The following is a 16,744-nucleotide window of genomic DNA, read 5'->3' on the forward strand; positions in this document are numbered from 1 at the left end:
GAATAATCCCTAATATGGAACCCTTCCCACCATTAAGGACCTTAATTTCAACCACACCACAGTCTTTTTGAGTGGTACGAGAGGCTTGGAAGCCATCCCAATGTAAAAGAAGTGCCAAGTTTCGAGGATCACCTCTACACTTTTTCTTTTTACATTTGTTGAGATGTCGGCATTTTTTACAAACAAAATTATAATCTTGCATCTCTTGGTCAAAACCTTGTTCTAGAACTATTGAAAAATAAGACCTTGGAAAAGTTGTATATACTTTCCCACATGTAGGGTTGTTGCATACAACAACCATCTCATACTCAGCATCAGGATTCCAAAAATCTTGATACTCACGACACTTTGTTCCATCCCAAAACTCGTTTATGAATTCTGGTTGCATATGGATATCTTTCCCTAACCATCTTGTTTTATGACGCCACATGCTTAGGAAATCATGACAAAGTGTCCTGGATCGCACTAAAAGCTCTAATTGTTTCTTTAGAGGCAAATAATCAATAGCTAACATTTCTCTCCTTGGTTTATTGCATTTTTGACACTTTTCACAACATTCAATACAATCACGCTTTAGTATTCTTTTTCGCATACTTTGTTTGCAAGAACACAATACTACATCTTTGGTATAAGAATATTCTTTACTAGGTGTAAGAAGTTCAATTTTATGATCATTGTTTTTACTTCCCATGCAAAACCTATAGCGGTCAGGTTGGACCATGCCAAGACCATGATACATAGAGTCAAGTTGCTCCCAAGATGTCGGGACTCTTACTCCATCAAGATTTCCATCCCATGTATCAGGTAGTTGCAATAATAGCTTACTTAAACTTGGCTTGCACTCTTCAACTCTTTGAGCCCTAGCCCTTGGATTGCCCATGTCTCCAAATAATAATTGGAGCATCTTCTCTTGTGCACTAATTGATATTCGATTCTCATCCCAAAGAGCTTGAAGCTCAATTATTTTTTGTATAGTTTGTTGATATAATGATGGCCCAATAATAGATATGTGATTGTCTATAGAAGGATCTATTTGAGGAGACTCAGCATGGTTAATTGAGTTGTTGTCATGACTGAAGGGGGGACTTATAGAAGTATTGATAGTTTGATCATTGCCTTGTTCATGTTGCCTTTCATTAGAAGGAGTAAGACCAATTTGCATACTTAGTGCATCATATTTGGCCTTCAACTCCTTGTGCCTAAGAAAAGTTTGTGGACCAACACTCCTCCCACCATTACAATATGCAAGGCAATCACACCACCTACGTCGTCTATTTAAATCATCTATGTTAGTTTCACAATGCATTGGAGATGATTCTTCGTGCCTTCGGTCCTCAAGATGATCTCCTTGCACATTTGAGTCCCTTGGTTCACTAGGATGTGATCTTTCTAGAGAAGAATGCGTAATCCCAAGCATGTCATTCTTAGCGTGTCTAAAATAAGTACTACAATTCACTAATTGCCAACCTTGAGTACTATGTGCACACTTATAGTTACATGTACATTTTCTTAATATTCTTGTAGAAGAAGACATCCCTTACTTGAGTATCTTCAATCTTCAATCCAAGGTTGATGAAATTATGAGCTCCACAATTAAAACTCCAAGACTACAAAAAAACCGACCCATAACATAGTTTACGTTAATAACATATTTTAGTTGCGTAGTTAATATCATAGTCTATACTAGTTTAGCATGAGAGCTACATTTAAAACCATACTTTGTAGTGTCTATTAGTGTCTTGGAAATAAACACACAATTTCAGAATTAGGATGAGAAACCCTAAGTCGCGAAATAAAGGTGTTGGGAGAACTCTTAGAGTTTTCCTTGCACCCTTGAAATTCATAAGGATTGGCAGCATTTGTGGAATGTTAACAATGCTAGAGGTGCAAATGAGAGGCATACTAGAGAGAATCCCAATATTAACTACGAAGATCCAAAGGTCCAAGGACCCTTGCATCCTAGTGCAACCAATGCTATGTTCCAAACTGTGAGCTAAATGGACATTGGTTTAGAGTAGATGGGGGAAGTGGAGTGGTATTGTGTGGAGGCTATCTCAATTATTGGAAGCTTAGCTGATAGGAAACCTTGCAAGTCATGTTAGCCCTATAGATCTTCTCACAAAGGCTTTACCTTTTGAGTGCTTTGCACTCCCAAGAACTTTTCATAGTCTTTATCTTATGATATGTTGGCCCATGGGTACGATTTTAGTGGAAGGACTGAGATCACTACTACATGCATAGTACTCTACTGCATGCTATGGCTCCCAACCTTAGTGCTTTACTGCATGGCTCCGATAGAGTACTCTACTGCATGCTATGGCTCCCAACCTTAGTGCTTTACGCTCATAATTACTACAGTGCCAAGCTGCCACATCACACTGATTAACACGATCTATTAAGTACAATAGTAGCATATCGCAATCTAGAATAGGCATGTTATGCCCCCAGAGTAATGAGCTATGGCTCCCAGCCTTAATGTTGTATGACTGTGTGTGCTAAATTTTGCGCCAACCAATCCCTCCTCCTCTCTGCAAGACATGTAGCGATCGATCTCCATCTACCAGCAGCAAGCTGACTTGAAAAGCAGGCACGCTCCAACCTCCTCCTCTCTGCGAGACATGCAACGATCAATGTATGGCTTCGTTGGCTCCAACCATGGTAATTCTCACATGATGAATTACAACAACATCGGTAAACAATCATTTCTCTCTCTCAATTTCAAGGATTACATCATGTCCTATCACAATAGACATGAGATCATGTAGCTCAATGGAATAAGAATGGATAAAACTGGAGCAACATATCCTGGAGTTCCTTTTACCTTTGCAGAGCTTACATGCTTGGCAATCCCAAAATCTGCTAGTTTGGCCACCATCTCATGATCTAAAAGTATGTTGCTCTGCTTCACATCACGTTGGACAATTTGTTTCCTGAGGCCATGATGCAAGTAGGCAAGCCCATTAGCCACACCCAATGCTATTTGCAACCTCAAGGGTAGAGTGGGCTCCTGACAATGGAGCATACTTCATGATCAGGAGATCGAACCTTGATGCCTGTATAATGTGCCTGTTATAGGCAGATACTGCTGGAGAAAGCAATGGTGAGACCTCCTTCACCTTCCATTTTAAGCAATGGTAAAAGACATATTAAATAGGAGATCTATCAGGACTGCTTAATGTACCTGTTATAGGCAGATACTGCTGGAGAAAGCAATGGTAAGACCTCCTTCACCTTCCATTTTGAGCAATGGTAAAAGGCATATCTCAGGAGAAAAAGGCAAACGGCAAGCCCAAATATAGAGCCCAAAACAATAAGTACTTTATACCCCACCTTGAGCTTTGATTTATTTTGTGATTGAGACTGAGAGTTGGACCTGAGAGTGAGTTCATGGAGAGATCCAAACTCTCCAAGCCTTGCAAGCTTGAGACAGCTTCTGGTATGCTTCATGTTAATGAATTTTGAGAAAGGTTGAGGCTTATTAAATTCACACAATTCCCAATACTTGCTGGCATTGTCCCAGATATATTATTTGCAGATAGGTCTATGCTTTGCACATGAATTAATTGTCCTATCCATGGTGGTATGATGCCATTAAGCAGGTTGCAGGGCATGGAGAAACTAAAAGTCATTGTTGGCAAGCTTGCGACCGTGTCAGGATTAGTCCCATTAATGCAATTATTACCAAGATTGAGATTCTGCATTGCAGTCAGATTTGAAAAGGCCAATGGAATGCCTCATGCTAGCATGTTGTTCTGTATAGAGAGCTCAGTTAGATGCTGAAGGCTACCTAGGCACATATGCACTCTAAGGGTGGAGAAAAGTGATGGCCAACATCAAGAACAGATGTAGGCTCTACAGAGTCGTCAGGCAAATGATGAGCAGCAAAAGAAGTGGTTACCACTTGCATGCCGACAATCCATCTTAGGATGCTATGCCCAGACAGAACTTGGCCATGGATCAAATGTACAAGGGTTGGAAACTACAGCAACATTTGATCCTTCAATGGATGAGTTTGTCATACATAGTCCTACTCTTAACATCTACAAAAGCATTTATGTTTTATTTTATCAGCAGAGGCACTGGCCGTCTACATATGCAACTTAGAATATCGTCTTCTTTATTTAATTGTTTTGGGCAGTGGTGGCCAGGAGGCTTGAGAAAGGTATCAACACATGCAATCATTTATGCACATCTGCTGACAGATGGCCATAACTATGGCATACACAATGCAGGTAAGGTAATTACTATGTTGTGTCATGCGTGACTTACTCATATCTTGCAGGTTGGCAACAGTAACAAAAGAGAGGAAGTATGTACCATCTGGTGTACCACGGCAACTAGGTTATGGGGCAATGGTATTTGTGAGTTTGTTCATCCTCTTACAGGCATCGGATTATCTTTCAAGGGCTGTCACTATAGCAGTCAGATATAGTGCAGTGAGACGGCATTTTGGATCTCAAAAAGGGCAGCCTGAAGTACAGGTAATATTAAATGCAGACTCATGGTTTGAGTGGTCCTTTCTTAATCTCCAAGTTGTTGAGTCCATGCGAAACACCTGATCCATACATAATTAATTGGGAGAGATTTTTGTTGCTTTCAACAAGTGATTAACTACATGACACAACATAGTAGGCTATTCCCACTTCTTGCAACTGTCTATGCATACTGCTTTTTGGGGGACTAGTTATCATGGCTCTACTCAAATGTAATGGCTCGACTAGATAGCAATGATTTTTCAACATTATTTGAAGTGCACGCTTGTACAGTTGGACTGAAATCAATTACCACATTTGCAGAGCTGCTGTAAGTTGCCAGCTATTTGCCAGCTTCTGAATGCTTATATTATGAATGGAAAAGAGTTCTTTTTCCCATGTTAGGAAATGCCAAAACCTTCTACTAGCTAAGTTGACTCTAGGATGACAATGAATTGGGATGAAGGATGACAATGAATTGGATATCTAACCAATGAACAGGTTATTCTAACAAGAGAACAGCTCCGGGAGTTGTATTGTCATGTAAGCAGCATATTGAGCAGTGTGCTTCAGTGTCATAATACGTCTTTGACACTATCATCAATTGTGTGCCTCAGTATGGTTATGTGCCTCAGTACAATTTTCTAGAATGTAATGTTTGTCAATCAATCGCATCTCCAACATTTTCAATGACCCGTGGTGAATCACACAACCCTTGGCTAGCAATAGAAATGGACAAACCAACTCTCACAGTTTTCAGACTACTGCAGGTGCCATTAGTCTTTTGTAGAGATACTCACCGTCTTCAGATTACTATAGGTGGCATTAGTCTTCTACAGAGATACTCTGTTGAGGCTCTGGTTGCTGTGGTGGCAATGTAGCATCCACATCACTGCAATGGATGAATCACACAACCCTTGGCTAGCAATAGAAATGGACAAACCAGCTCTCACAATTTTCAGATTACTGTAGGTGCCATTAGTCTTCTGCAGAGATACTCACCATCTTCAGATTACTACAGGTGGCATTAGTCTTCTACAGAGATACTCTGCAGAGATACTCATCGTCTTCAGATTACTACAGGTGGCAATGTAGCATCCACATCACTGCAATGGATGAATCACACAACCCTTGGCTAGCAATAGAAATGGACAAACCAGCTCTCACAGTTTTCAGATTACTGCAGGTGCCATTAGTCTTGTGCAGAGATACTCACTATCTTCAGATTACTATAGGTGGCATTAGTCTTCTACAGAGATACTCTGTTGAGGCTTTGATTGCTGTGGTGGCAATGTAGCATCCACATCACTACAATGGATGAATCACACAACCCTTGGCTAGCAATAGAAATGGACAAACTAGCTCTCACAGTTTTTAGATTACTGCAGGTGCCATTAGTCTTCTGTGGAGATACTCACCGTCTTCAGATTACTACAGGTGGCATTAGTCTTCTACAGAGGTGCCATTAGTCTTCTGCAGAGATACTCACCGTCTTTAGATTACTACATGTGGCATTAGTCTTCTACAAAGACACTTTGTTGAGGCTCTGGTTGCTATGCTGGCAATGTAGCATCCACATCATTGCAATGGATGAATCACACAACCCTTAGCTAGCAATAGAAATGGACAAACTAGCTCTCACAGTTTTCAGATTACTGCAGGTGCCATTAGTCTTCTGCAGAGATACTCATCGTCTTTAGATTACTACAGGTGGCATTAGTCTTCTACAGAGATACTCTGTTGAGGCTCTGGTTGCTGTGTTGGCAATGTAGTATCCACATCACTGCAATGGATGTGTTGATTAGAGTCCGAAGCATTAGAATGCTCATGTCAGGATCTACTCCCCTTGGCAAAGATCTTGAAGATGCATTCAAGGCGAGAGTCTCCCATGCAATCATTGGGCAGGTCTGTACTTAACATTAACAATTTTGATCTCTTTCCCTGCTGTCTGTGAAGAAACATATTCTTCATACATGCCTTGCCCAGCTTGTAGGGTGTGAATGGGGCTAAGGTAATCATATTGATGCGCAAAAGAGGGGTATCTATATAAGACTCTACCAGCTACCTTGCTTGTCAGTGCTGATATTTCTCTTGAATGTTCAAGAGCCTAGATTCATGTGAGAATTCATGTGAAGATATTGTTGGTAGACATAGTTGGAGCTTTCCTTGCACAGCTTATCTATATATATCATTCATACATTGATAAGCTGTTCCAAGCAAGTCTGCTCAAAGTTTACAACCCTCAAGTCAGCTTATCTATATATATCATTTATACATTGATAAGCTTATCTATATATATATCATTCATACATTGATAAGCTGCTCCAAGCAAGTCTGCTCAGAGATACAACTTGAGACATCAAGTCTGCTAAGAGTTTACAACCCTCAAGTTAAAGGAGTGATGACACAGCAATAGAGGGGTGATTACATTGTGCAAGGCTATGGGATGACTGAGGCAATGCCTGTGCTAGCCAATCCCAAGACTAGGACTATCTCTCTCCCTCAGAAAAAACCTGGAGAAATCTGCATCAAATGTTGTAGTGTAAATGGTGGACTCAGGTACATTGTCCAGGTAACTTTCTTTTAATCCTAGATGACTTATATGGGCAAGTTGAGACTCATGATTAGATGCTTGTGCTGTGAAGGATAACAATAAATACTTATTTTGATACATTTTCTATAATGTACATTACTTATGTGTTAGTAGATGCACCATAGCCTTCAATTTCTGAGATTGTAAGTTTCTCAATACCCGGCTATGCTTATGAGGACATGACATTCTTACAACCATACTATATTTTAAAAACAGTTAAATAGGAATCTTGAAGTTTCTTGTAAAATAGTACTTGAGCTATTAGTGACGGATTGAATTTATAATGTCTTGACTCTCGTGCCTAATCACACTGTGCGAAATTATAGCTGCAGTACCAATGAGATTACAGCACAACAGAAACATTAGTATAACTTCTTAGGATCAACTAGTTATTATGACTATCATGATAGAGAAGATTATCATGAGCTGCACCACTATTACAGTGAGAGATATACGTCTTTCATACCTTGGATCAGACTTAAGCTTGGAGGCTGCAGATTACCAAGTCTTGGAGGCTGCAGATTACCAAGTCTTGGAGGCTGCAGATTACCAAGTGATGATCGATGATGGAGATGTGGAGATGATGGATAGTACAAAAGTAGAGTATTGCTTCTTTTGCTTGCCCTGCGCCTTGCGCTAGCTGAAAGTGCAAAGTACAAATTCGTTTTGTGAAAAGAACAAAAAGAAGATGAATTTGTACGTTGGAGAAACAGGCAGAAACCCCAAAATGTAAAGGAGGGAAACTAATTCGTTTTTTTGCTAACGGGAGGGAAACTAATTCGTTTTTTTGCTAACAGGAGGATGAGATATTTCTTATTTCTTTTTCTAAATCTTCATTTTATGGTAGGATTAGATTTCTCTCTTTTTCGCAAAATCTTCATTCTATGATTTTATAAATTTTTATTGTTATGGCATACTATATTTTAAATATATTTAAAGAAGAATCTTGAAATTTTTTGCAAAATAGTACCCGAGCTATCAAGGAGTGGTGATGGTGACCGATTAAAGTTTTAATGTCGACTCCCGTGCCTAATCACACTGTGCCTAATCACGTGACCGATTAAAAGTAAGGAGGGAGACTATAATGTTTTTTTGCATAGGCTCGCAAGTGGTTGGCATCTTGGAGCATAAGCTCGCAAGTGGTTGGCATGCTAGCAGACTGGCTCTTATGCTTCAGGCTCCACAGTCAACAAAAATTTATAAGCTCCATCATGTAAATGAAGCTTGGAATATTTAAAATATGAGAAACATTTATTGATTTAGCAAAGTTTTCTCTTATATTCAAAGGGAGTTTCTATAATTTAGATTTATGGTAGGATTAGATTTTTATCTTCATTTTATGGTAGGATTAGATTTTTCTTTTTTTCACAAAGTCTTTATTCTATGATTTTATAATTGCTTATTGTTGAGAGCTATCCACATGTGTATGTATATTTAAAGGCACATGCTCTTACTCAAAGTGTACCTGAGAGAGAGAGAGAGAGAGAGAGAGAGAGAGAGAGAGAGAGAGAGAGAGAGAGAGAGAGAGAGAGATGCATGATTGCCTTTTACAAGCAATCATGTATCTCTCTTTACAAATATTTATTTTGAGTTGTGCAGGTAAACTCCTCGGTAGACACACAGTGTGTTTGGGGTTCAACTCCCTTTGAGTTTATCCTCCTAATCACCTTTTGTAGGTTTCATATGTGTAACCACAAAGATATGGTTACAAAGATATGTGCAGCCACAAAGGTATGACTTTTGTAAACAATGAGGTCACTACATCTAAGAAGAGGTTTTCTCTAAAAATTTTCCAAAGCATTTCAAAGCTTCATCACGATTTCTATCTGTCAACCTAAACAGTAGCAAATCAAGCCAGTCCAAGAGACTATGTTCAATACTAGAAGAAACTTCTTATAATTTTAGCCTTTCTGTCTTTCATCCAAATGCAAGGATTATCTCGAATCATAGCAATGGTGTGCATGTGTAAAGGCTTGGTTGTGCAGGTATTTGATGAGATCATCCTGGATGACTTTTTGCACCATGTACACTGAGAGTACTCTTTTCTAGGATTTCTCTTTTAATCAACATCCTTTATTTTTCACATCTTCTTTCTTCTTTCTTCTATGCTCATCTTGCCCACCTTTCTTGTGCTAAGACTATGTTTAGTGTTGTACCTCTACTTTTACATGCTTGAACTTTGTATCTTCAATTATCATTAGAAGTGTAGGTCCAAAGTCCAAGGTAAGGAGTTTGGGCCTCCTCGGTAGACACACACATTGTGTTTGGGGTTCAACTCCCTTTGAGTTTATCCTCCTAATCACCTTTTGTAGGTTTGATATGTGCAACCACAAAAAAATGATTACAAAGATATGTGTAGCCACAAAGGTATGACTTTTGTAGACAATGATGTCACTACATCTGGGAAGAGGTTTTCTCTAAAATTTTCCCAAAGCATTTCAAAGCTTCATCATGATTTCTATCTATCAACCTAAACACTAGCAAATCAAGCCAGTCGAAGAGATTTATTCAGTACTAGAAGTGACTCCTCATAATTTCAGACTTTTTATCCTTTTTTAGCAATGGCCAAACAGATCCATCAACATCCAAATGTTGCTTAAGAGGGGACTTGCCATCATAATGTGGAAAAATGAAAGGAGTTGAATTTTTACATAATCTCTACATTTTAAAATCTTGCTTTCAAAATGGTTTTATAAGTTTGCAAATATGATTTCAAGGCCACCAATGCTTTCAAGGCTACCGATCTATGAGAGTTTGGTGTGGGCACGCTTCATGTTGGCATATCAATGGTACTTCTTGTTAAGGACTATGCATTGGAAAAAGCTCATCTATTCCTTCTCTTACATTTATTGAGGTGTTTTTAGTGCATTCTGAGGGGAGATGCAAGTGTACATAAGTGGGACGTGTGATACATCATTCTTATTGTGGTAAGTACACTATTAGTAACTTTAAACGGTTTCTCTTTGCAAAATTGATCATACGTACAAATAATATCTCCTAGAAATTATGCTTATCGTTGTAGACTTTTGAGTAGGAAGAAAGTTGCTAAAGGAAGAAGGCATGATCCTGGCAAGCAAGGATTACCTCGAATCGTAGCAATGGTGTGCATGTATAAAGGAGCCTTGAGATAGCAATTGTATGACTTTATGAGATAGGACCCAACAATTGTTGCAGCTAGCTTATATCAAGCCATGGGGAGAATCACCAAAAACTATTGCAACTACCTTATTTCAAGTCATGGAGATACTGTGAGAGCCACTTAAGCTTGATGACTAGGAAATGGGACTAGGACTATCTTATTCAATGGCATGTTTCTCATATGACATGTACATAAACAATGTCTCAATAGCAATCATTGATATTGATCCTTAGTTGGATCTCCTTCTCATCTTTTTGCACCATGAAAATCTAAAAAATGTATTTAACCATAGTGCAAGGCAACAACTTCATTGAGCATGCTTTCTCCCTTTGTACGCCTCTCTTCAAGCTTCTCCTTTCTCACAGAAAGCTTGGTACTGAGGTACTTAATGAGCTCATCCTGGATGACGTTTTGTATAATGTATACTGAGAGTGTGTTCTTTTCTTTGATTTCTCTTTTAATCAACATTCTTTATTTTTCACATCTTTTTTCTTCTTCCTTATATGCTCATCTTGCCCTCCTTTCTTGTGTTAAGACTATGTTTAGTGTTATACCTTTACATTGATATGCTTGCACTTGGTATCTTCAATGATCATTAGAAGTGTAGGTCCAAAGTCCAAGGTAAGGAGTTTGGGTCTCATGTTATAATATTACCTTGTTGCTAACTCACTTGATTGTTGCCAATTTAGTTTGGAAGGTTGTAGTAAGTAGGTGTTCCTTCATGTGAATTGGCATATAGGTTAGTGAACTGATTGGAGGGGGACCAGATGTAATTGACAAGCACCTACTCTTGGTTAAAGTGGAAGAGTGCAATTACCTCCTATAATTTTGAGGGGAGTGATATTCATATGGGTTCTTGATGGTATGGCCAATTGGATAGTGATTCTGATTGTCATGCGACCCCTTTGTGCAAGTGGAAGGGCAATTAGGTTTCAGATGGCCTAGGTGTCATCTTGGAGCATAGGCTCACAAGTGATTGGCATGCTAGCACACTGGCTCTTATGCTTTAGGCTTCACAATCAACAAATATTTATAAGCTCCATGCAAACGGAGCTTGCAATGTCTAAAATATGACAAAAATTTATTGATTCAACAAAGTTTTCTCTTATATCCAAAGGGAATTTCTATAATGTTTTTGAGTAATGTAGATTTTTAGTTATATCTAAAAGTCATTGTAGTGATAGCAATGTAATCAAGTTAATCTTTTTAATAATCAAGTCACATCTTCAATTATTAACAAAAAATAACCATTTCGTATTAGGATAGAATAGAGATAAGTGCATGAGGATTATCTAGGTTTAAGTACCAACACAAAATCAATAAAGCAACTAAAAGTGCCAACTCAACATTTATGGAAGAACATTAGATGAATTGATGGGATTCTATGGCAAGTATATTTCCATGTATGTATGGGTAGTGAAAACAATACGCACGATTTGATTGGCCAACTTATAGTGAGGTGTTGTCTCATCTTATGATAGTTTTCTAAAAGAGAAGGTTCATCTATGTTGCTAGAACAGTGAGTAATCCAAAATGTTTTCAACCTCTTGTGATAGATCTTGCAAGGATGCAATCCAAACCTCCTATCTTGTAAAGCTAATATTATTGGTCAATCTAATAGCCATTGTGATAGTTTTGGGCCACTTCTCTAAATGATATAGTAGTTGAAGAAATATGTAAGACATGAACATTTTCTAAATACCCGAAACAAACAAAAAAAGGGGCAATGCTCTAGCACATGCACATGCACACTCGTTACTTTAGAAGTTTTTGGTTAACACAACAGAACACCACACACACACACAAACATTTTTTAAGGATATACCATTACATAAATTAGTAAGTTTTCCTTTTTTGTTTGCCTTCACACTGCCACACACAAACACAAATCTTACGTAATGGTATATCCTTAAAAAATCTCTATGTGTGTGACAAAGTGAGTTCATTTAGTAAATCTATTACATTTCATAGCATTGAATAGGCTCATTTATTTTTAATGTTTTGCATATTTCTAATGTTTCCATAATAAAATCTCCATATTACCTACTACATCACACTATAGTTCTATAGATCCTCATCTTTGAATAGGCTCGTTTGTGTCTCAATAGTTTTGCATATTTCTAATGTTTACATAATAAAATCTCCATATTACCTACTACATCACACTATAGTTCTATAGACCCTCATCTTTGCACTGCAAAACTATATTTGCTGCAAACAATGGCTACAATGAAAGCTTATTCCATCATTACCTATACATGAATTAGTGTGTTTTGGATGAAAAACATGCAAGAGGAGATTGAGGCATAAGCTACACTAATAACTCTCCTATACTTGGCAACATAGGTTGAGGCACAACACACTAGCTTAACATGCTTGCAACAAGTGTTAATTTCTTAGCTTGGTTATATAAACATTATTGTTTTCTATGACTAAAAAAGTATTTGTTTACTTTGCTATAGAGACACTTATTTTTTTTTCTGGCTTTGTATATATTTATCTTGTAAAATTAAAATATTAGTTTATATCCAAAACTTTCTACATGGTAACTAGAAAAAATTCGTACATTTACTAGGTAAGAATCATTTTACTAGTTATAGCTTCATTTCTATATAGTAAAATTAAAAACCTAGTTTGAATATTGAAATTCCTACTTGCTAACTAGAAAAATTTATTCATTTACTATATGCGGGTCCTTTTACTATCTAGTCTTGTATCTAAAGTTCCTTGTGTCACAGGAATCTTCCTTGGCTCACCCTGACATGGATTCACAGGAACCCAACCTTGTCAATATCGAGATTGTTCTTCATGATCCTGAATCTCGACATTGGCAAGATGCAATGCATCAAAATGATACGTGGACTCTTGTTTCAATATTCCCGCTCGATCAGAAACCCATTTCATGTAAATGGAGTGTACAGTGCAAGCATAGTTCCAATGAGTCTTATCGCTAGAGTCTAGGCTTCAACAACAACATTCTTGGTTTGGATCATATCGCCACCTTTTCTCCCATCTTGCATATGGCCTCCATACGCATCCTTTTTGCCTTAGTTGCTCACAACAGATGTACGGATGCAACGTTTGGATGTTCTAATAGCTTTTGTGCAGGGCAATTTTTCGAAAGAGATGTATATATGGAGCAGCCCCCTTAATACTCTTTGGTGACACGTTCGAGTCATGTCTGCAAGTTCCATCGCTCTTTGTACAGCTTCAAGCAATCACCTCGCTTGCTGTTCCAATGTCTCAACACCTTCATGTTGCAATACGGGTACACTTGTCTCCTTTGGAAACCTAAAATGTTTAGTTGTCACACGTGTAACTCTATTTTAATTATCGCACTCTATATCAATGATATTTCCATCATTGTTTCTAGTATGTCTTTCATAAAGCATGCTAAAAATGATATTGTATTTGCGTTTTCCATGCCAGACTTCAATCCTTTAAGATATGTTTTAGATCAACATGTTGTTGCCATGCTAGAACTTTGATTATGCATCAGTCCAAATATGTTGACTCACTTTTAAAAGATTTTGATGTATATGAAATGAAGCCCACCAATGCTCCCACTTGTAAACTCTCATCATTCAATTATCCTTCTTGTTCATAAGATAAGTGATTCATAACCCAATTTCCTTATCCTCCTCTTTAGAGGAACTTTTCACTATGTTATTTTTCAAACTAGGATAGCCTTATGTCAAACGATTAATTTTCTTTCACAATTTATGCATAATATTGGCATGGCATCCCTCTAACGTAGTGTGCATTATCTTCAACCTACACATAATTACACTTTAATGTATTCTCACTCTCAATTGGGCAATCCTCTTATTGGCATTAGAGCGGAGGGGGCACAACGCATCAAGGGGAGGAGCCATGGAGAAAACACACACGCACACACACACTCAGAACATGACTGAAATGAGAGAGGAGAGAGATGAGAAAACATATTGATATAATTATACTATGGGTGATACACTCTTGCTATTTTCAAAGAGAGTGCATGATTTGAAGTGGTATAGTTGTCGATCTGATTCTAGAGTCATTCAAATGCCTTCACACCAACACTCACCCTAAACAAAATGCCTTCACACCAACACTCCCCTCAACTAAATGCAGAGAGAAGCCACAATGGACATTACCACATTGCAATAACTTAGTGTCTATGTGGAATGAAATGTGCTCTCTTTTTTCTTTTGTCCATCAACAGATGGAAGTACTGAAAGAAGAAACTATAGTTTATAGCTTCATAAGGGGTAGTTATGCCTTTGTAATTGCTATTCTAGATCAAATTGAAATTGGTTGATGAAGAAGATAAAAAGAGAATTTTTTTTCTTCACTTTAGCTTCCGCTTGTGACTCATAACCTACACTTTTGACATTCCAAGAGACTCCAATCATAAAGCTCTTCACTTGAACCTGTCCTAGTTCGGCTGCATCCAATGCTCCCCCCTCAACTTGAAGGGAAGAAGTTTTATAACATTGATATAGAAGAGAATTTCTATAGAGTTTGACAATAACTTTAAATAGGAATCACACTAAGAAAGTCCGTGACTGTTGAAATATGATCATATTGATGTTGCTTTCTTTTTTCCAAACGTAGAAAAGCCTTAAGATCTATACCATTAGAATCCAAAAGGAGACCTAATTGTGATATGATGACCTCGTAATAGGATCAATGTGTTGTTATGCCAAACTTGTTGTAAATCATATTGAACCCTCCAAAAAGGGGACTAAACCCTTCGAAATTATTGCCTTGCCGGGTTGTACCCTCTAAAATTTGCCATATAAGAGGAGCGACCTCTTGTATTGCTGTAGCAATGGTTGCTTTCGTAGGCTCTTTCTGTTGAAAGACACACGTGGTTATGGTCGCGTTATGAATTACAAGGCAACAGAAACTATAAAGGCTATTGTCTTGGTTTAGAAGGAAGGAACTACAAATTGGTACATACTATACGGTAGGCGTGATATTGGTTGTATGATTGACAGTTACCTCTTTTTGTTGATAAGCACAAGCAGCCACATATTTATATAATTGAAATGAACTAGAATACGGACAAATTGATGAAATAACAACCACTGGCTGCGTCAGAATCAAGCGCTCCCCCATTCAAAAGAGTTTGAACGTACTCAGCATCACGACGATTATTTGTGGTAGCAAGAGCATCCTCATGAGCATCGGACGCAAAGAGTTTACCATAAGCATTGCCGCGGCCATGGTCAATGTCATCATGATCACACAAGGGGGGCCAACACAAGGATCTACAGCATGCGGATCACGGGCAAATATGGCATCAACAACATCTCCGTCAACATGATTTGTAACTTCATGAAATCTCATAGCTGGGGAAGCATCATAAGAGATGGTAGCAGTACAAACAATAATAGAAATCTCAGCATCGAGTCTAACCAAACGATTGGAAAGAACATCGTCACCATAATCAGGGGCAGCGCGACTATCATTCACGATAGAATCTTGAAAAAGCGCTGGTTAAAAACCCTGCTCCAATACCATGCTTTTGAAGTGTCCTACAAACGCCTTGGCCTAGTTCGAATTGTCAATGGTGCTCCTGCTCAGAAGCCGCGATGAATTTTATTCGTCTCTGATATTTTATAGTAATATTGAATTTACAAATTTTAAAATAGACAAATATTGATGCGACATTTGGCAGCCCGAACGGCGCCGCCTGTAAACAGATTTTGATAATACGGCTATATTGCATTCGCGCCTCCGCGTGTTCCAGTCGCCTGTGAGAGAACCTGTGCCGATCTCCTCCCCCCCCCCCCGCCCCCTCGAAATCAATTAAGGAGACGACGGGTTAAGCAGGTGTCTCTTATTAATGCTGTTCCTCCTTTCGGATTCGAATCTTCACAGCAGATCATGCTTAACGTCAAAGATGACCTTGGCTCGTTCTGTATCGACAACAGCTGCACTCACCAACAACAATATTATACACCTACCGAGACAAACGTTATTATGACAATCCTCAGACAGACGTATATTATGACAATCCTTCTAACTGCTGCCCAAAGTATGGCCATCCAGAGTATTCCAGGTGATCAATTAATTCATTACTTTAGCTTTGAGCATGTCGTTCTCTTGTACCAGCGATTGGTCCTGATCAACAAATGATACAAGTCACGTTATGTACACCGGAATGTAATCCATATATAATTTACGTCTATGTGCAGGCGCACAACTCTTCCATCTATCTACATGTCTATGCATGGCGTAATGACATTGTACGAGCAGCACACTTTTATATAGATATGCAAAATTGGACCCGTGAAAACAAGTATTTTCTGCATACCTGCTCTTTAAGCTCCTGTATTTGTTCCATCAAGAATTTGGTCTGGCTCAACATATAATTGAGAGACAATTGTCTTAGTGTGAGGTGGTTGATGCAAAGAGCATTGAACCATGGTGGTGTTTACCTGTCTTGATCTCACATGATCTATGGACTCTCTAAGCTGGCTTTCTAGTGCCTGTATCTGTTTTAACTGCAAGCTTTCAAGATCTTCCCCCATCAAGTGCCTGGAACAC

At 38.4% G+C, this 16,744-nt stretch overlaps 1 protein-coding gene across 1 annotated transcript in view; it reads right to left on the reverse strand.

Annotated features, from left to right (window-relative positions):
- Positions 1-15,999: 15,999 nt before the first annotated feature.
- LOC148013962 (agamous-like MADS-box protein AGL11) overlaps positions 16,000-16,744 on the reverse strand; it is a 177,298-nt gene continuing 176,553 nt past the window's right edge. The window contains exons 5-8 of the mRNA XM_087666500.1: positions 16,636-16,735; positions 16,512-16,553; positions 16,277-16,318; positions 16,000-16,128 (exon numbers count right to left, since the gene is read on the reverse strand). Coding sequence (XP_087522626.1) covers positions 16,000-16,128; positions 16,277-16,318; positions 16,512-16,553; positions 16,636-16,735 — 313 coding nt within the window. The remainder of the gene's footprint in view (positions 16,129-16,276; positions 16,319-16,511; positions 16,554-16,635; positions 16,736-16,744) is intronic.

This window comes from Lygodium microphyllum, chromosome 25 (genome assembly GCF_053477565.2).
Source record: "Lygodium microphyllum isolate KBCC chromosome 25, Lygodium_microphyllum_v1.1.10, whole genome shotgun sequence".
Lineage (NCBI taxonomy): Eukaryota > Viridiplantae > Streptophyta > Polypodiopsida > Schizaeales > Lygodiaceae > Lygodium > Lygodium microphyllum.